Here is a 20,372-nt window from a genome sequence, read left to right as displayed (position 1 = left end):
GTGAAGGTTTGAAAGAAAATGGCCCCCACGGGCTCATAGGGAGTGGCACACACCATTATAAGGTGGTACACACCTTTGATCCCAGCACTCGGAGGCAGAGACAGGCAGATCTCAGAGTTCAAGGCCAGCCTGGTCTACACAGTAAGTTCTAGGACAGTCAGAGCTACCCAGAGAAACCCTGTCTCAGACAAAAATGAAATAAAAAAGAATTGCCATGGTCTTAGTGTCTCTTTACAGCAACAGAAACCCTAACTAATACGAACCTGGAGCTGGGAAATATCCAGCATAAATATCCTGCGGTATGTTTCCTACACGGCTAAGAGCAAGAACACAGTACATGCAACCCTATGATGAGCCTCTAGGCTGGCAAGAGGAGCTTTAGACAGAAGACTATTTCTTGTGAAAGAGAGGGTTACTTCAGCAGGCCTGGCTTGCTCGGATCTTGTATGCTCCAGAGAAAGGCCTGCTTTTAAGAGAGGCCCTATAACAGCCTTAGGGAGGACCCCGGGACCCTACAAAATCCTGTTGGATAGGAGGGGTTTGCACTCCTGACCAACTGGGTCATACTGGGTCAGTATGATCTTGAGTGAAGTGTGTGGATGGAGATGGAGTCCCTAAGGTCAGTCACATGGGGACCGTGTACTTAGATGACCAGCCCTTCTCAAAAGAGTGTAGGCACCAACGCTCCCATGAGCCTCCCTGTTGCCAACCTCAAGTGTCACACTTCACTGCTGAGACAACCAAGCACATCCAACGTAGGGACAACTGGGATTTCACGCCTGGTTTCTCCTGTCCTTTGGCTCATGCAGCTCCTCCCTTGCTGAGCTGATCTGTGGTCTTTCACTGTACCCAGCTTTAATCCCAAATTCTGAGATTAAATCTTTAATCTCCGAGTTCTGGGAGCCCTTCCAGGGAATCATTGAGACCCAAGGTGGTCTTTGGGGTCCTGGATCAATTATACATTGTATAACTCTATTGGTATGAAATTCTAAATAGGTACATTTATTTACATTATCATCAGTGACTATCACTAAGGGGGTAGGGTTGGGGATTGACTGAAGGGTGTGCAGGAAGCTTCAGGATGATACTGGAGATCTCTAGGGCAGAGAGAGGCAGAGAGGCAAAGGCAAGAGGATCTCTGTGATTGGAGGCAAGCCTGGGCTACAGATAATGTTCCGGGACAGCCAAAGACACACAGAGGAAACTTTGTCTTAAAAAAATAAAAGCGTAAGAGAGGTTTGAGCTTCTCACTGCATGTAAAATCTTACATCGGCAGAAAAGAAAACAAACTGACCGCATACTGAGCCTTGTGAAATGCTGGGGACTGTACCAACATTCCCTGGGGAATGACTCAAAAGTAAAATTACAGACAGATGGTGGCATGGATGGACACAGAGCTAAGAAAACACTACAGAATATCTTTCTCTTGTCCAGGAGACTGGAAAAAAATGTTTAATAGTGTGTGTATGTGAGTGTGTGTGTGTGTGTGTGTGTGTGTGTGTGTGTGTGTGTGTGTGTGTGTGTGTGTAAAGGTTAGGAAAATATTGGGCGTCTTCCTCAATGGCTCTCCCTCCACCTAGTTTGTTGAGACATATCTCACTGAGCCTGGAGCGTGCTAATTGGGCCAGACTGAAGGCCAGTAAGCCTCGCGTCCTCAGTCCTTGGATTGGCTTTTCACATGGCTGTTGGGGATCAAACTCAACTGCTAGTGCTTGTGTAGCAGACACTTTACTGACTGAGTCATCTCCATGCTCCCCCCACCCACCCAAAGTAAATGTTTTTGAGGTCTGTTATACACTTGAAGATTTTCATAGTAAAGTATTAGGGGGAAAACATCAGTAATAAAACCCAGAGAAAGTCAGAGCCTGAAGCCAGGTATGTTTCCTGTAAACACAGGCACAGCGGCAGAGGAAGGACATTTGCCCTTCCAGCCCCCTCAGTTTCTGTTATGGCTTCCTTGGCTAGTGCCACCACTGAGCTGCATTACACCCCCGCCCAACTCCTCTACCCCTCTTCCATGCCTAACAACCCCTTCCCTAGGGAAGAAAAGGTGGAATTCCTAAAGACCCTGGCAGGGTTCCTAACTACAGACAAAGGATGTTAGAAAGGAGATTTTTAAAGGCTGAGCATGATTCTCTTAGTTGGTGCCAGGGCAATGGATCCCGCTCCAGCCTTCCAGAGAGCACTCTCCCTGCCTCTGCCCGGAGATTTGTCAAAATGGAACCGGTACTGAGGGAGGGAAGCAAGGAGGGAAGAGGAAGGAAGGAGACAAAAAGTGACCTCGAGTATTTGAACCCCATTTTTAAAATAGTGACCAGAGAAAGCCCCCCACTCCTTTGCTCCACAAAAGCTCCCCCCCCCCACCCGAGGGCTCAAGGTCTCTGGTCTTGCATTCAGACCAACTGTCTGGACTCAGACCTCACTCCGAAAGCCATTTGCAAACTTCACCAACCAGCAGGACTGGGTGTCACTGAGGCAATCTGAGGCTGAGTGGCAGTTTTTGCAAAGATATGGACTGCAAGCTTGATTTGCATATTCTCAGTCATCCCCGGCCCTTCCTTCCTCTTTTCTTCTCAATAATCCCTTAGGCGAATCCCTGACCTCTTGCCTAGATCAAGGAACACCATACAACTTCAGGCTTTACTCCCAGGAGCATCCTCTAGCTAGCCTTGAAGATGGAGGTCAAAGAGGGAGAATTGGGGCTTGGTCTTACCTCTCCCCGACCCCCAGCAGGAAGCCTCATGAACTCTGTACCCTGAAAACTCACAAGTGTCATGGAAGAAATCAGGTTTGACATGCATGTATTTCCCATGGTTTGGCCCAAGGAAGGGATGGGGTGGGTGAAGGCCTTCTCCCCAGGCTTCACCTCAAGAAAAGCAAGTCATGAGCCAGGGTTTCCCACTGTGCTTTCCAGATATTTTCTACCTGGAGAACTTGGGTATATAAGTGGTAAATAAAGCTACAGGAGACTCTCAAAAAAAAAAAAAAAAAAGAAAAAAAAGAAAAAAGAAAAGCAAGTCAAGGCAGGCCTACCTTCATGGATGAGTAAGTGTGGCCGCAGGCCTCGCTCCTTCAGGATCTGGCAGGTGGCTGGCGCAGGGGCAGTCACCTCTCCTTCTGAGATGTCAAACCCCAGCCGCTGAAGCACCCCCACCAGCTCTCGCCGGGACTTCTGGGACTCATTGGTGCAGAATCTCACTTTCAGCGGGGACCGTTTCAGTCTAGGACAGGAAAACACAAGCAAGAATGTGTTGAGCACAGAAGAACATGGACTCCTGAGGAGAGACCCAGAGAGAGAGAGAGAGAGAGACTTTTTTTGCAAGGGCAGCTGGTTAAGCAGCAGAGCAGGTCGAGTCCCTATGAGTTGATGAGGTGGACCAGACAGACAAAGATGTGTTCAGGCTAGCATTTCACAGCTGGGACAGACCTCTTGTTGACACGGACAATACTGGCAGACCACATCTCTAAATGTCGTGTCTATCCTCACACAATGGTCTGAGTCTGCTTGGAATGCCTCACCCTACCCCCACTGCAGGCAAGGCATCTTCTCACTCCAGATAAAAGACATCAATTCCCCAGCACCGTCGACCTGGCCCACCAGCAAGCTGCCCCAGAATGCCCACCCACAGCTGTTTCTCCATCCCATTTCACAGCGCTTGCGTTTCCCCACGTCCACGAGTTACTAACCCTGGATCCATACTTCTCCAACGGGGTCAGGCAGAGCAACCAAGCTGAGATTTGACTTCTCATTAATATCAATAAACGGGGAACCCCACTCTGTACAAACCCAGAATCGAGGTTCTGTAAAACTGAAATACGCTAAAAACAACCAACAGCTGGGTGTACAAACACTAAATTCTGAACCCCAAGATCTAGTTGTCCCTAGACCTGCCCCTGTGTAAACCTCACTCCCCAATTTAAAGTTATTAGTTAAATAAAGATGGCTACAGCCGACTACTGCAAAACACAGGTAGGCATGGCTTTGCTTACCAGGCCACGGGTTGCAAGGACAGAAAGAACAGGAAAAGAGAAGAAAGAAGATGGAGAGAGCAGGAGGTCTCCATTAGACATGACGAACCGGGAGCGCGTAGCGAGAGAAGTGTACCCTGAGGATAGATGGAACAGAAACAACCTGAGTGAGACAAACAGCGAGGAACCTGGGGGACACAACTGGGAAGTGGCCAGTCTGGCATAGAAAAAGTTTAGGGCTAATCGCCCAATAGTTGTGCTGATTAATTAAATCAATAAGACTCTGCCTTGATTATTGGGGGGGGGCTGGCTGGGTCATACTAAGAACTAATAGAGTTATTAATAGCACTTAAAACAAACAGCACTGTGTACCCTCCCTCGGAGTATCCCAGTGGCACTTAGGTGAGTTCTTTGGACACAAAGCCACAGAGAGGATACCTCGAGAGGCCCCCAATGAGATGACATTCAACCCATCTACAGATAATCGCTGTGTACTTGTTACACCCTGGGTGCTGGAATGCACATGTACTGTGGCCTTCCCTGGCCATAGTTCTCAGCTAGCATGGGGGCTGGCTGGCAGTGAACAAGAAGGATCACGGGAAAGGCAATGTTCACCTGGGAGGAGAGGGGCCGTGATGGATACACAGAGGGTATGTGTAATGGGGATAATGGTTAGATAGACAGGAAGGTTGGGGAGGCCCTTACTGGGAAGCAACCGGGAGCTGAGACCTTGAGGAGAAAACCCCAGCCAATTGTGCAAGGAAGCAAAGGAAAGGCCACCCAGCAGCAGGAGTGGATTCTAGGAGGCACCCAGCACACAGATTGCACACGGACTGCATGGGGACAGCAAGCGAGTGTGGCACTCACCAGGGACCAACATGCAGGAGGAGGCCACTAAGACAGGAAGCCCAGGCTCATGTCTGGGGTGAGTGGTGAAGCAGTGACTGGTGGGAGCTGTCCTGCTGGCTCCCAAGCTCAGATCATGCAGCCCTCACCAAGCCTGACAGGTGTGGAACTGATCCTATCCAGCAACTACACAGCCTGGGTCGCATATCCTAAGATTAGAGAAGCACTTTTAAAAAAACTCCAGGAAGATGCAGGAAAGTCTCAAGTTCCAAGCCAGCCAGGGCTCCATAGATAAGACTATCTCAACAATGACAAAAACCCATGTCTACAATCCCAGCATGTAGGAGGCTGAGACAGGAGGATTGCCATGAGTTTCCAGGCTAGTTTCTGGGCTAGAATTAAGACTCCATCTCAAAAATAAAAACAGGGCTGGTCGACAAGCCCGGCCACCTGAGTTCAAGCCCTGGGGCCCACATGGTAGGAGGATGGAAAACTCCTTTAACACGTCTTCTGAATCACACACACACAGCACTGCACATGGGAACCCCACAAACTAAACAAATGTAACTTAAAAAATGAAAACAGAGATGCTCACCAAAAACAAACAACTACACTGACCGTCACCAGGCCCTGCTCTCAGACAACGTCCCTAAATACATTCCCACTGGGTCTCCAAGACACTGGGCTGTCTTGACCTCATGCATCCTGTAAGCTGTTCTTCCAATCAATGCAATCCAATGTTAAATGCATGTGCCTTAATAAAGAGCACACGTATGGTGAACGAGTGTGCTCTTCAGTATTTTCCTCACAGATATGGCCTCCTGTCAGACCCAGTCAGAGGTGTCATGTGACAGACCCAGTCATGCAAAACTGAAGCTTGAAGTCAACACCCACTGATGGCCGGTGAGTCCCAATCCCAGTGAGGACATAACACCTCATTTCACAGGTTATGAAACTGAGCCCCAGAAAGGCCCAAGGCCTTTTGTCCCTCCTCCTGAGGCAGATGGAAGTCCCCACCCCACCCCACCCCAGCTCCCACCCCAAGCTCTCACAAACCCCATGGCTAAATCTTATAAAAGATGTTGGGGATTTTTTGTGCACTGTGTATTCAAATGCTGATTTCTGTACCCAGAGATCTGGCTGCAGACCAGACTTCCCTACTGTCACTGTTATGAAGCATCTCCTGACTCAGTACTTTGTAAAACACTGTTTTCCACCATCTTCTGATTGGTTAAAGAGCTGAAGAGCCTATAGCTGGTCAGGAGATGGAAAGGGCTCAGAAGGAGGGAGAGGGTCTCAGGTGGGGATGGGGGAGTAGCTATCGGGACATGGATGAAGAAGGTGGTTTCAGGGCAATTCTAAGATGGCAGGCAATTGGCCACGTGGCTGGAAAATAGGCCAGGCCAGCACCGTCAGGATAGAATAGCTCAGAATCTGCCTCGCTATATATACTGTCTAAAGCTTTTAATAATTATAAAGGTCTCCGTGTAATTATTCAGAACAAAAGTGAGCATAGACAGCCCATACATTCCCAAGAATACGCAGGTCCCGGAGAGTTCTATAGGCTAAGTGAGTGGAGGGAGAGTGGCCCTTGCAGTGTGGAGCCCCACCCTCGAAGGTAGTCAGGTCCACCTCCACTGGGAGATGAGTCTGGAGGATGAGCCTGGTGGTGGGCCATGGAGAAGTCAGGGATGATCCCAGCATCTGCCCACCATGGGACAGGGAGAGTAGGACCCTCTTTCTGCCATGTCTGAGATACTCACTCCACTCTGTCTCTATTATCACCTCCACGTCTCTAGGACATCAAGTATCTTCAGTCTTCCAACTTATGTTTATTGTCCTTCCCAACCCACATACTCTAGTAGCTCAGCAATGCAGTCTGCTGGATTCTGTACAGCGTCCCCATGCTGGGCACACAAGGAGTCCTTGGAAAACCTAAAACACTTCAACTGCCACTGCCCTTAGGCCATCTCTGATCCTCTGGGCCCCCTAGCTCGCCCAGAGGCAGGTGAGTTTCAGGGACCAGCCACCTCTGGGGCTAGCAGTGCCATTTATGAAGAACTCTAGATCTACAGCCTTCCGGCGCCACACAGATCACATCTTCCACAGCCTCAGTGACTCACCCCTTTCTTATTATTTGTCTTTCCTAATCAGAGGTTTATGAATGACCAATTACTCTCAGTGGTTAATTGCCCTTCATAAAGATGGCTTTTTTACTTTTAAATTGGGCAGTTAATATATTGTGACTAATAGCTTCACCTTGTGTATTATGGATGGGTCCTCATTGATTGGTGCCTGGAATGTGTGATTCACACCCAAGTTAATGGAGCACATGAGTGAAGAAGTGCAGGGGTCTCGGGGGACTAATTACCGCTAATGAATGGTGATGTGACCTTCTCAGAACAGTGAGCAATCGGTGTGACAGCAAGATGGCAGAGCCTCACATCTGTCACTCCAAACACAACTTCTGATGTGGGTGGGAGGGAGTAGTTCCTTGTCTCTTTTCGAGATACCGACATGAGTTTGTTGGAAACCAGTGCTTTCTGTGTGTGCTAGTTTATCTGTCTGGGGACAATGGGGTTGGAGCTATGTATGCAGAGCCCTCCCTCTGAGTCCTGTCCCTCTGTGCCACCAACACTGCCCCCCTTTCGACATGTCAGCACAGACCCTAGGACCACCAGGGGCCAACCCAGGTCTCTTTATTTAAAAATCACTGAAAATCATTACAGAAGTTGCTACTCTTTTTTTTTTTTTTCTTTTTCTTTTTTTCGGAGCTGGGGACCGAACCCAGGGCCTTGCATTTGCTAGGCAAGCGCTCTACCACTGAGCTAAATCCCCAACCCCTAGAAGCCGCTCCTCTTATTAAGATAGTAAAGTGTGGGCTTGAGAGGTGTCCCAGTGACTGAGAACACTCCCTGCAGTTACAGAGGACCCAGGTTTAGTTCCTAGCACCCATGTGGCAGCTCCCATCTGTATATAACGTCAGTTCCAGATCATCAGCCTTCCCAGGCCTCCGTGGGCACTGTACACACATGGTGCACAGACGCCCATACACATAAAATTAAAGATTAATTTTTAAAAACTTAAAGCGAATAAAGCCCCAATACAGGTTTTCACGGAGTCTCGGCTCTCGGGAAGTGCTGTCCTTGTGCTGAATATCCAAGGCCTGATCTTGTCTTCACACCCCAGAGCAGGTCTTCCTCGCCATTGACGAGCTAATTGAGTAAGCTTATTCCCCACTCAGGAGAAAGAAGGGAAGTCTTCTAAGAGAGAAATGACCCAGGTCATCTGGCCCGAGAGCACAAAGCTTTGGGGGCCCTCGGCTACATATGGAGTCGTGTGCAGGCACAGAGGGCAAAATGCCCAGGATCTTCCAATGTAACACTATGCCCCAGGCAGGGCCCAGCAGTCCAGACTCTCTGTTCTGGGGCCTCCTACTCTCGGGAGGGGTGAGATATGTGTGGGCCTGGGTTGAAACTGAGATGAGCAAGGTGCTTCACACCAGAGTGAGGCCTGGATGTCCTGAGCTGTGGACTGAACTGTGCCTCACCAAATTCCTACATTGAAACCCTAATGGCCGCCTCTCCTGTGTGTGCACTTGGAGACAAGGCCTATGAGCAGCAAATGGTGATTAAGTAGAGTCATAAAGCAGGGGTCCCCATATGATAGGCCTCATATCCTCAGAGACACCAAGGGCTGGGTGTGGTGACATATGCTTGTAACACCAACATTGAAGGCAGAAGCAGGAGGACAGCTGTGAGTTTGAGACCAGCCTGGTTCTCATGGCAAGTTTCAGGCCTACTAGAGATACATAAAGAGATGTTACCACCCCCCAAAAAAACTGAAAGACCCCTGAGAAGCCTAGTGAAGTTGTCCTCCCTCTCCCTTTGCTCCCCCATCTCTCTCAGTGCTCACAAAGCAAGGAGATCATGTGAATGCATGGTAAAATGGCTGTCACCTATCTGCCAAGGAGAAATGTCACCAGAAGCCAACCACGCAAGTACCCTGGTCATGGGCATCCAGTTCTTCCAACGTTGGGAGAAAAAAAACAGGCAGTGTAGACCACAGCTTGGTGATATCTGTTATAGTGACCCAGGCAGAGGGAGCCAAGAGACCACAGCTACAGCTCTCTGCGAGCGCCAGTGCCACATGCTACAGATCTGGCCTTGGGAGGCCTAGAACAGATTTCAGATGGTGAGGAAAGCCCCAAAGGGCACAGCTTACAGAGAGATACTGATGAAGGACAGTGGCTGCAGGTACACCCCAACACCCAAAAGCCTTGAAGGGGGATGCCCCTGGCCGGTCTGAAGGCCCTGCTAAGCTTGTGGCCAGAGTCTTAGCCACTGACTCACCCTTCAGAGAGTTCTACTTCCTGTGACCCAACTGGATCTTTGAACTGACCTTAACCTCAGCCAGCAGGCCAAGATGCTCCTCTGAGTGACAACATCGCTGTGTGCAATTACTGTGCATCAGATGAGCCGGTCCCTTACAAATCACCTCGGACTTTACACATCTGCTGGCTGTCGGGCATCTGCCAGAAGCGCTCACCCGAAAATAATGAAAACCCTCTCATTACTGTTCCACGGCAGGTAAAGTGTTAGGACAATTATTGGACATCCTGAGTGACCTTGGGACAGCTCAAAGCATGCCCTCTCCAGCTTGACAAGGGCTGAGAAGCTAAAGAGTCATGAGCTCCCCTCAGAGGGACCAGAAAAGGAGGCCAGGCAGGGCCAGGAGCTTGCCAGGGAAAGAACAGCTGGGGTCCCACCTCCTCTTCCGGAAGCCCTGGCGTTTGTTGCCTTTATCTGCCTGGCAGTCCTCTCATCATCACTGTCTTTAGCTTCATTGTCCCCTGGATCGGATTCCTGTCTTTCTTTAAGGCCAGGTCCACGTGCTCTTCCCTCCAAAAGCCCCATCTTACCCTATTCATACAGAAGCTATCCTCTACTAGTTATACCCTGCATGTCTCTAAGACCTCCTTCCTCCTGCTGCTCTGTCAGCTCTGGGCTCCAGGGAACCAGAGCTGTGACTTCAGCATGCCATGTCCTTTGCTTCAATGGGTCTCACATGAAGACAGGGCAGAGGAACCCTGGAGACAACTCCAAGGACTACATCTTTGGGCAGCTAGGTGGGACTATGGGAGGAGTCGGGATTCCCAAAACCCAAAGAAGTCACGGAGGTTAGACTCTAAGAAACCACTGAGCAGGATCATTGGGACCCTACAGGACAGGGCCATCAAAGGGTTTAAACCATGTGTTTATAGGCTAAATGTCCATGAAGTAATGTCAAACTTGGGAAATGGTAGTTCAAAGGCTCGCTGGGTCCACAAGAGACAGGGAGTGACCAGCACATTCTTGCAGAGAGGTTATTTGAAAGCTTTCTGGTTCCTGTCCAAAGTGAGTCTGCTGTGGTAACCCAAATCTAGTGCTGTCCTTCCTTTATTGGATTAACCTAAGACTCAAATCCCAAGGTGGATCCAAGGCCCACCTGGTACCAGAGAAGCTCATGTGGCAGAGCTCGGGAAGGCCTTTCCCTCAGTCTTGCGCTACTCTAATCACTAGTCCTACTCAGACCTCACACAGGGTGGGATGGAGGGTCTCACGTACTACTGGAATGGGAAGCAGGGCCGTGAGAGGTCATTTCCTAGAGAGACGTGTCAGTTAGTTACTTTTCTGTTGGTGTGGCAAAATACCCAGTAAAGCAGCTTGAGGGAGGACGGGTCTATTGTGGCTCCCAGTTCGAGGGGTGCACATTCCGTCAGGGTGGGAAAGGCACCGCAGCATATGAGGCAGCTGGTCTCAACTGCTTCACAGCTCTGAGAGGCACAGAGAGATGAATATTGGTGCTCAGCTAGCTTTCTGCTTCTTACTCAGCCTGGGACCCTGACCCACAGAATGATGTCATCCACACACAGGGCAGGTCTTCCCCCCATTAGCCACTTTAGAAAACCCCTCCCAGACATGCCCAGAGATCTGTCTCCACAGTAACTCTAGCTCCTGTCAGGTTAACATACTGTACGAACCATCACAAGGGAAGAAGATGTTTAGTACCTCTGGGGTTGTTTGAAGGATACAGACAGCTCCCCCGGGGTCCTCAGCTGCCAGAGGGTACCAGAATGGGTCTGGTTTTTGGTTTAGCTTTGTTTGGCTTAGTTTCTTGGGACAGAGTAGGCCAAGATGGCCTTAACTAAACAACAACAACAAAAACAACAACAACAACAACAACAAAGAAGCCAAAAAAACAAAAACAAAACCTCTTGCCTCAGCCTCCTGACTGCTGGACTCGAGCATGCACTACCGTGCCTGGCTCCTGAAATACTTTTCACTCTTGTTTCTTTCTTGTTTTGCAGAGAAGGTGCCAAGGAGTCCGGTGGGCTTCAAAGCCAAGTGTAACCTTGAACTCCCGATTCTCCAGTTTCCTCCTAGACTGGGATCATAAGCCGCCCCATTTCAGGGTGGTCACTTAGAGGGCTCTCGGGCTACATGCTGGAGACACTGTCAAGGCTGGCACAGAAGGGACACACCTTTGAGACCTCCGTGAACTCCTCACTGACATCGGCAGAAGACCCTCTGTGGTGGAAGGCACCAAACACAGCACATGTTTGACTGGACCCACTACACCTTCTCTGTCCAGCCTTCTCACTTGATAGCTATCTGCTGGCCCACCCAGACCTCCTCAAACTCCAGTGGACACCGTTGAGCAGTAGCTAACACTATGTGGTCAGAGTCCAAACTCTGAGCAGAGAGCAGAACGGCAGTGCACAGCGGCCAGGCCTTAGCTCCTCTGGATTAAGGCCATTAGGTCAAGTGCTTTCAGGAAGGTCATGTGACTTAGGCAGGACCCCAGCCAGAGTCCTTACAAAACACATAGTGCGCCTTCCCTGTGCTGGTGCCCACATCACCTGCCCTCAGAACACCCAACCACTGTGTTCTCTATGACGTGCTAGAGCTCAGATCACAGGGGTACGCCAAGGCCAGAGCATCGATTTCATAGCGGTTGACAAACACATGAGTCAAGTGCATGAGACCTGGTAACCAGGGAGATCCTGGTGACCCTCCAACCTAAGCAGGTCACACAGAAGGGAGACTGAGGAATATGACACATGCTGGGGATAGCCATGGCAACAAATCTCACTGGCTAGCCCTGCAAACTCAGCTGGCAGGCAGTCATCCCCGAGCATCAGTGGCCTTGAACAGGCTAGATGGTTGAGTGCTGAGCAAGCCAAGGGCAAGGTGGAGCTGGGCTCAGAAAGTAGACATGCCTCCCTACCTGCCCTGCAGCTTGTTGCCACCTCCTCTCAAACCCCAGGTTCCTCGTTTATGCAGCAAGGCATTCGCAGCAGATACCAGATAGGGTTGTTGATTCGATTTTTAAAAAGACACTTGGGAAGTACGCGGCAAATTGCAAATACTCAATAGTAAGTGTCAGTGATGACCATATGGTGACCTGTGCTGGTGTAGGGCATCTCAACTTTCCACACAGGTTCTGTCCAATAGGAAGCCAGGGTTTCCGTGAAGCAAGACCAAGGGAGTGGAGCCCAGGGTGAGGGAGTTCTACTCAGGTATAAGGTATCCTGGAGGAACCGTGAGAGGGAGGAGTCAACCCTCCCCCATCTCATAACAGCAAGCAATGATTGAGTACTGCTTTGCCAATCAGCTTCTCCGTCTGTCCTGGGGGCTCTGCATCGTAAGTGAGCTTCATGGGTTTCCCGTGCCACACTGAAGGTAAATCCATACCTCTGATCCAGAGCACACATTGGCTGCTCTCACTTCCAGGGGGGAACCTACCTATCATGCCTGAGATCACATCCCAGACAGCAAATTTTACTGCTACGGCTACAGCCTTACACCCTCACCTAAGGCGCTCAGCCTCCTTCCAGCAAGTTCAAGTTCACAGATCAATTATGACACCAGCCCAGATAGATGGGGGTGTTGTATATTAGTCTGGCACAGTGGTGAACACCTGGAACCCCAACCTCCAGGGCAACAGTTCTCAACCTACAGGTCATAACCCCTTTGGGGGGTTGTATATCAGACATTTACATTATAATTCATAACCAGCAAACACAGTTATGAAGTAACAACAGAACACTTTTATGGTTGGGGGTCACCACAACATGAGGAACTGCTGAGGGGAGTTCCTCCTATGAGGGTCGCAGCATTAGGAAGGTCAGGAACCACTGCTCTAGGGAGACAGGAGCAGAGTAATACTCTTCTTGAACTCAGCTGTCCAGGTCTCCCTATGTTCTGGGCAACAAAGTGAAATCTTCATCTCAAAAGTAACAAGTAAGGTGAGGTGACTCAGCCATTAAAGAAGCCTGCTGCCAAGACTGGTCACCAGAAGACGATCCTGAAGACCCACGTGGTGGAAAGAGAGAACTGACTCCTGCAAGTTACCATCTAAGTTCTACATGTGTGCCGTAGCACAAGTATACACACACACACACACACACACACACACACACACACACACACACAGACACACACACAGTGTTATGGAATATAATGTGGCAAGGGGGTACATTTGGTGGGGCTGAGTCAAAGTGCACCCCTGAGAAATTATGACCTATAACAGACCTGGGATAAAGGGGTTTATTGGTGGGGGGGTGGAGTGAGGACCTGAGGAAGGGGTAGAGGTGGAGGAGTACATATGTTAACAGGCAGACATATGGGAGCAGAGCCGTGAGGGCAGAGAAAAAGGGTGGTGGGGTAGGGGTTGAGAGGGACACCCACAGAGAACAGATAGAGGAGATGGTGAGAACAAAGAGCTGGAGTGACTGACTGGTCCACGTCCAGCACATACCTGTCGCACCTGGCAGCTTGAAGGGGTAGGGCATGCGCACACACACACACACACACACACACACACACACACACACCTATAGCTTTCTTACTTATATACAGTCCAGGTCAAATACAAACTAATTAAAAGAACTAATACTTTCTCCTTCCCAGCTACACAGAGTCTGCAATCTGGATACGGTGTCATCCAGAGATTCTGCAGTCTGGACAAAGCACTGTTCAGACTGTTCAGCCGTTCTGTCTCCTGACACACCTGGGTCGTCGCTGGTGTGCAAATCAGATGTGTGCAGCTGACACCCCAGCCTCGCCACCATCACTCCTCACAACACCCTCAGGATTTCACCAACTGATCTCACAGCAAACATTCTTCTGATTTCCTTTTTAATTTGGGTTTTCTTTCCCCAAAGGAAATGTAGAAGAACAAACCCTCTGTGAGGCTGCAGCCTGGTGAGCCGGCTCAGCAGGTAAAGGCTCCAGATGATTTGAGTTCAAGCCCTGAGAACGGTAGGGTGGACAGAACCAACCCCTTTAAACTGTTCTCTGACACGTGTGTGTGTGTGTGTGTGTGTGTGTGTGTGTGTGTGTGTTCATGTGTTCAAGCTGTGTGTGTGTGTGTGTATGTTCAATCCCTGAGAACTGCAGGGTGGACAGAACCAAGTCCTTTAAACTGTTCTCTGACCTGTGTGTGTGCGTGTGTGTGTGTGTGTGTGTGTTCATGTGTTCAAGCTGTGTGTGTGTGTGTATGTTCAATCCCTGAGAACTGCAGGGTGGACAGAACCAAGTCCTTTAAACTGTTCTCTGACCTGTGTGTGTGTGCGTGTGTGTGTGTGTGCGTGTGTGTGTGTGTGTGTGTGCGCGCGCGCGCGCTAATGCCCGCATGCCCAAGGACAAATAACTAAATACAGTTTTTAAAATTTGCTCTGAGGGTAATACAGAGTTAAGACCTTACTCCGGCTGAACAGAGTTGGGGAGGAGAGGAGACAGGGCAAGGGCAGTGACTGTGTGACAGGCAGCTGCCTTGGGGACTTCAAAGATGGGTTTGGGGTGGGGGCTGTGTCACAAATGCTTGGTGCTTTAGGGGAACATAAAAGAAAGGTGGTGGAAGACCCACAGGATCAGTCTGAGGCAGGTACCACAGCAGGGTGATGGCAAAGGCCTTGAACTTTTCTCTGAACCAAGTGCTGGCAGGGACATTTACTGAAGGAAGTTACCTGTTATGAAATTTCAAGTGTTGACATTACAAAACAGAAAACCCAGAACCCAGGATAGAGTATGCTGCTCTGGTCCGTGCCCTCCCCCATCATGGCTCACCTGTGGACAGGGAAAAGGGCAATATATAAGACCACTTAATCTCACCATCAGAGCCACCAGAGCTCCTGGTAGGGAGGGTAAGAAAACTCAAGCAAGTGTTTCCCCAGCTGACTTCCTGGCTAGCCTGGCCCACAGGTGGGACTGAGAGGAAGCAGCTTGGCCAGTTTGCTCTCATTGTTATGGCTATTCCTGGGGACTTTGTCCTCATGACCAGATGCTGTCCTGACAGCTGAGCACTGAGGTCCTAGAGTTGGGGACTAGCCAGATTTCAAAGCTGCCCTGACCCTGATCACTTGCTGCTGCACCCTGACTTTCTGTATAGCATGTGGGTTTCCATAGGGTCCCTAAGACTTCTATTCACCCTGAGGATGGAGAGGAGCCACCTGGAAGGCTGGGCTGTGGGTCTGGCTCACCATTCTGGGTGGGAATTGCTTTATGAGATTGCCCTGGGCTGAGGCCAAGCCCGGTTCCTTCCGCTGGCCCCCAAAAGGCCAGTCTGGCCTAGGCTGGTCCAGATGTGCTTTAGTGGCCTTCGACAGGATGCAGTAAATGCCCGTCTCTTTTCACATGCAGATGCCTCGGGGCCATCACCAGGGCCTGCCCAGCCGCCGGGGCCTTTGTGCTGCAGCCCCTGCTGTGCTCAGCCTGCCTCTGAATGGCTTCCCTCGGGGAGCCCAATCTGCCCACAAATGGGCTCCAATAAAGGCCTGTTGAGGGGTGGAGGAAGACCCAGGCGGGTTACAGATGTCCACACCTGCCCACAGGTCCTACAACAGTCAATCAGCCCCACCCAGCAGCTTCCAGGACTAAGTGTCTGTATGGGTGGGGGATGGGAGGGGGTAAGAACGACTCCACACGGGAAGAACGAAGCTGCCCTTCTTCCATCTAGGATGCTCTTAGGTTCACCTCTCTGGATATCAACTCGATGCTCAGCGAACTCTGAGGCCTGTGAGCACCTGCAGCCTTGACTGCCACCCACACAGTCCAGGCCCTGTCTACCTGACCCACTAGGCTACCCAGCACAAGTTGTTCACTAGGCTCCATCAGTCTCCAGGCACTGGCCGCACTGACTCCACCAGGGTGTTGGTATCTAGCTACCTGGCTCACTACCAAACTCTCGGGGCTTAGAGCAGGGTTCCCGGTACTGCAGGTGTCCAACTAATGTGTGCTGGGTGTGTGGGCGGATGCAAGCATTCATTTGCCTTTAGTGCGAACTCAGCCTCTTTTCTGCTTTTCTAGACCTCCACCCTCATCTTGGAAAGGACTCACTGGGAAGGTGTGGAAGTGAGGTAGGGAGTGAGCACCTGGCTGGCTGGCGAGCCTCCTTCAGGCGATCTTCATCTCATTCTCAAAGGCTAAGATTATCCTCTTCCTGTGTGTTGTCCCCCAGTAAGTGGGAACTAATGTCAAAAAAAAAATCGGTCACCCCAGGAAATCCATAGAGAATAATGGAAGACAGTGAGCCATCCCCTCCTAGACTTCAAAAATCAAGATGCCTCCTGGGGGCCTGAGGTGCGGTGCCTGGGAACTGCCAGGGAAGTGCCTGTTCCCCCTGGGTCCCATCCCACCCCCATCTCAGTGTCCCTTTGTGGCTGAGGGCCTTACCCTAGGAACTTCCTTTGCACTCAGGCAGAACTTCAAAGGGAGCCCTGCACTTCAAGGGGTCACAGAGGGAAAGGTGGAGAGATCCGACAAGGCCACACGAGCCAGCTGGACGGCCAGCTGTGTATCCTGGCAAGCTGGACCCATTGGTGAAGGATTCTGGGAGGGTCACTGTTGGCTCAGCCACCCAGAGAGGAACCCCCCCCCCCCAAACTTCAAAAGCAGGTGTGTTTTAACAGAGGGCAAGCCTCTTACCCAAGCCTCTGGCACCTGTGACAGGGGAACGGTGGCCTGTGGGGCTGCCCTATGTCTGAGCAGGGAGGGTTGGCCTTATGGAGAGGCCACTTGGACGCATTCTCAGCAAAAGCCACAGAAGAAATGAGGCAAGAAAAGGACTGTCAGTCAACAGAGTCAAAGGTCACCTGAGATGCTCCAATAGACTGGGCACAGATTTAGGGACTTGATGCAGTAGCAAAGGAGACAGGCAGTTCAGAGAGAGCATGTCAGTCCTCTGGGTTCCTTGTCCCCTCAACAGGAATAACCTCACAGGCTTCAGAAAAGGGGCTCCCCCTGCCTGTGCCACAGCTGCCTTCAGTGTGTTTTAGGCTTGTCACAGGCAGCCTTGTTCACAGCATCACCACACCAGAGACACCCCTGCTATGCAAGACGACTGTAGGGGTCAAAACAGGTCTTTTTAATTTCTTTTTTAAGATTTTTTTTTTATTTTATCTTACGTGTATGGGTGTTTTGGCTGGCACGTATGTCTGTGCACCACATGTGTGCCTGGTGCCTGCAGAGGTCAGAAGAGGCCATCAGACCCCCTGGAACTAGTGTTATGTTTGGTTGTAAGCCTCCAGGTGGGTGTTTGGGAACTGAGCCATGATGTAGTTGCTAGAACCTGAGCCTGGGTCCTCTACAAGAACAGCAAATGCCATCTCTATTGTGCTCAAAGCATATCTTAGAAAAGTTTTCCTAGGACCAGTCAGGAGACACAAGCCACGGGGTCTAAAATCGTCTTTTCTAACACCACAACTCTTTGCCTTCTTTTCTTGGATAGCAGCGTGACAGGCTAGGAGTGTCAGTCAGTTCTGGGGCAAACATTTAGGACAGCAGTTCTCACCTTTGGGTCAGAGACCCTTTGGCCAACCTCTATCTCCAAAATCATTTACATTATTGTTCTTAGCAGTGGCAAAATTAAGTTGTGAAGTAGCAATGGAGTAATTTTATGGTTGGGGATCACCACAGCATGAGGAACTACATTAAGGGGTTTCAGCATTTGGAAGGCTGAGAATCACTGATTTAGAAGGAAGCCTCGCCAGCCCCTTCCTCCTCAAAAGTCCAGGTCTAAGACGGCGGTTAAGGGCTTGCTCTGGTCTGGCAGAGAGGTTCAGAGGTCTGCTTTGCTATCCTAGCTCAGGTACAGATTGAGCTTTCCTCACTCTGAGTCTCCAGTAGGCCTGCTAGTTAAGAAAGGTAACGGCAGGCCTGGCAGTGGTGGTGCCTGCCTGTAATCCCAGTGCTCAGGAGGAAGAGGCAGGCAGATCTCGAGTTCAAGGCCAGCCTGGTCTACAGAGCTTGTTCCAAGACAGCCAGGGCCACGCAGAGAAACCCTGTCTCAAAATTCAGAACAATCAAACAAACAAAAAAGGTAATAGCACCCACCTTGGATGTCAGAGAGCTCAAGAAGAAATCTCTGATGAAATTCCTATGGGTAGAACACTCACCCCCAAAGGCCAGCTACCTTGGTGTCCCTGGGAAATACCTGGACATCACCTGCCTTGGAGGTATACTATCCAGAACTACACTACTGTCTAGAAATGAAAGGCTCAGACGAGGGGTCCTCCTCCTGCCAGTTCCTGACAACAACTCTGTGCTCCTGACAGGAGGAAAAAAAACAAAAGATGGAGACAGAGAGACTGAGGCTCCGTACCGTCACACTATTCTTCACAGGGCTGGGAAGTAAAAATAACCCTGCTACTGTCAGTGATGGAGGGGATGAGGACATAGTTCCAAGAAGCCACCCTCAGCGGCCAGAGGAACTCCACTAGACTTTCAGAGACCTCGATTCAGGTTAAAACAGGAGCCATGGCTTCAATTCTCATCAGATTTTCAGGACTGGTCAGTTAAGGAAACAGAATTGGAAGTTTTATTGAAGATATTTTAATTTAGGCTTAAGCACAAGGCTGAAGAGAGAAAGAGAGGTGCTCAGACAGAAGACACACTTGGATGCATAGGTACACTGAAGAGCCACAAGCAGTAAGACATGCCCAAGTGTAAGGATGGGCTTTTCACTAGGCACAACTATCTTAGCATTAACTGTAACCATCCAGGTGGCTCTCAGGCTACCTCGTAGATGGTTGTTAAATTTTATTTTATTTTTAATTCTCCATCTTCTCTCCCTTTTAATAAGAGAGACGACAGGCTTTTGAAGTGCCATGGATGGGTTTATAATCTGATAAGAGTAAAATCAGGGGGCTGGGGATTTAGCTCAGTGGTAGAGCGCTTACCTAGGAAGCGCAAGGCCCTGGGTTCGGTCCCCAGCTCCGAAAAAAAAGAACCAAAAAAAAAAAAAAAAAAAAAGAGTAAAATCAGGAGCCACTAAGGTTACATTGCAAGGGGCATGGTATCTATCTCTCTGGTAGATACCTGTCTCTGGTAAAGGGGCTTTCTGGTGAGAGCCCTAGGAAACTGCAGGCTTACAGCTCGGAAGGGATGAAGGCCTTAAACGGTTAACTTTGCTGGAACCGTTCTGTGAGTAAGAGGCTTCAGCCAGACTCAAGGCTGAAGGGCTCCTCTCAGTTCTCATGTTCCCTGGATTTTCCCTGTCTCCAATTCTGCCTTGCTTCGAGGAAAGGACTGATGAGCTGAGTGTCGGGGAGGACAAAGAACAGCCGTGACTCTTACACACTGATGGCTTGAGATCCAACCACTTTGGCGAACTCCCAGGCAGCACTTATCACTTACTCCTGCCTTGTAGTTTAGCCACTCTACTCTGACATGCCCATCCTCCTATAGAAACACACTCACATGCTCACCAAAACGCACGTTCTAGAATAGTCACAGCAGCTCTAGTGGCGATAATACAGATAGAAAAAATTATGTCATCATTTGTGGTGGTTTGAACAGGAACGGCCCCCACAAGCTCATAGATTTGAATGTTTGACTCCCAGTTGGCGGAGCTGTTTAAGAAGGATTAGGAGGTGTGGCTTTGTTGAGGAGGTGTACCACTGGGGGAAGGCCTTGAAGTTTCAAGAGCCCAGGAAACTCTCTCTGCTTTGTGCTTGTGGATTGGATATGAGCTCTCAGCTACTGCTCTAGTGCCTGCCTGACTGCCTGCCGCCATATTCCCCATGACGATGGTCATGGACTCACCCGCAGAAATAATAAATAACCTCCCAACTAAATGCCTTTTTATTAAATTGTCTTGGTTATGGTGTCTCTTCATGGCAGCAGAACCATGACTAAGACATTCCTACATGGAAATATGCTTAGTGACACCATCAAGCCATCTACGAACCACATGCCACAGACACAACGGAGCTCTGTGAACAGCAGGTGAGAGGGACAACTTGAAGGGGACCCTTAAAAACTCTGTGATTTCTTGACTGCAGAAGCCACGTGATCAGCTGCCTCCTCAAGGTCCCGCTATCCTGACTTCTCTTCACTCTATGTTCTTTCCAGCCTACAATATCAAGAGTCACAAGCAAAACTAATCTATGGGTGTAGAGGGCAAAGCTCTGGGCAGGGGAGTATGGTGGGGGCTTTCTGAGAGTGAAATGAACTGAGTGTCACATGTGCAGTAAGAATGTCTTCTAGAAGCGCTTGCCTAGGAAGTGCAAGGCC

The 20,372-nt window shown here is 49.9% G+C and overlaps 1 protein-coding gene across 5 annotated transcripts in view; it reads right to left on the bottom strand.

Annotated features, from left to right (window-relative positions):
- Lhpp (phospholysine phosphohistidine inorganic pyrophosphate phosphatase) overlaps positions 1-20,372 on the bottom strand; it is a 91,172-nt gene that overhangs the window by 67,545 nt on the left and 3,255 nt on the right. For 4 of the 5 annotated variants that reach the window (XM_063267904.1, XM_063267900.1, XM_063267903.1 and 1 more), the window contains exon 2: positions 3,034-3,221. In XM_063267904.1, coding sequence (XP_063123974.1) covers positions 3,034-3,221 — 188 coding nt within the window. Of the gene's footprint in view, positions 1-3,033; positions 3,222-3,990; positions 4,099-20,372 lie in introns of those variants that run through there. The other variant, XM_063267905.1, reaches the window with a different exon arrangement.

The sequence above is a fragment of the Rattus norvegicus genome, chromosome 1, assembly GCF_036323735.1.
Source record: "Rattus norvegicus strain BN/NHsdMcwi chromosome 1, GRCr8, whole genome shotgun sequence".
Classification (NCBI taxonomy): domain Eukaryota; kingdom Metazoa; phylum Chordata; class Mammalia; order Rodentia; family Muridae; genus Rattus; species Rattus norvegicus.
The sequence above is the reverse complement of the archived record's forward strand: the minus strand, read 5'-3'. Positions and strand labels throughout refer to the sequence as shown.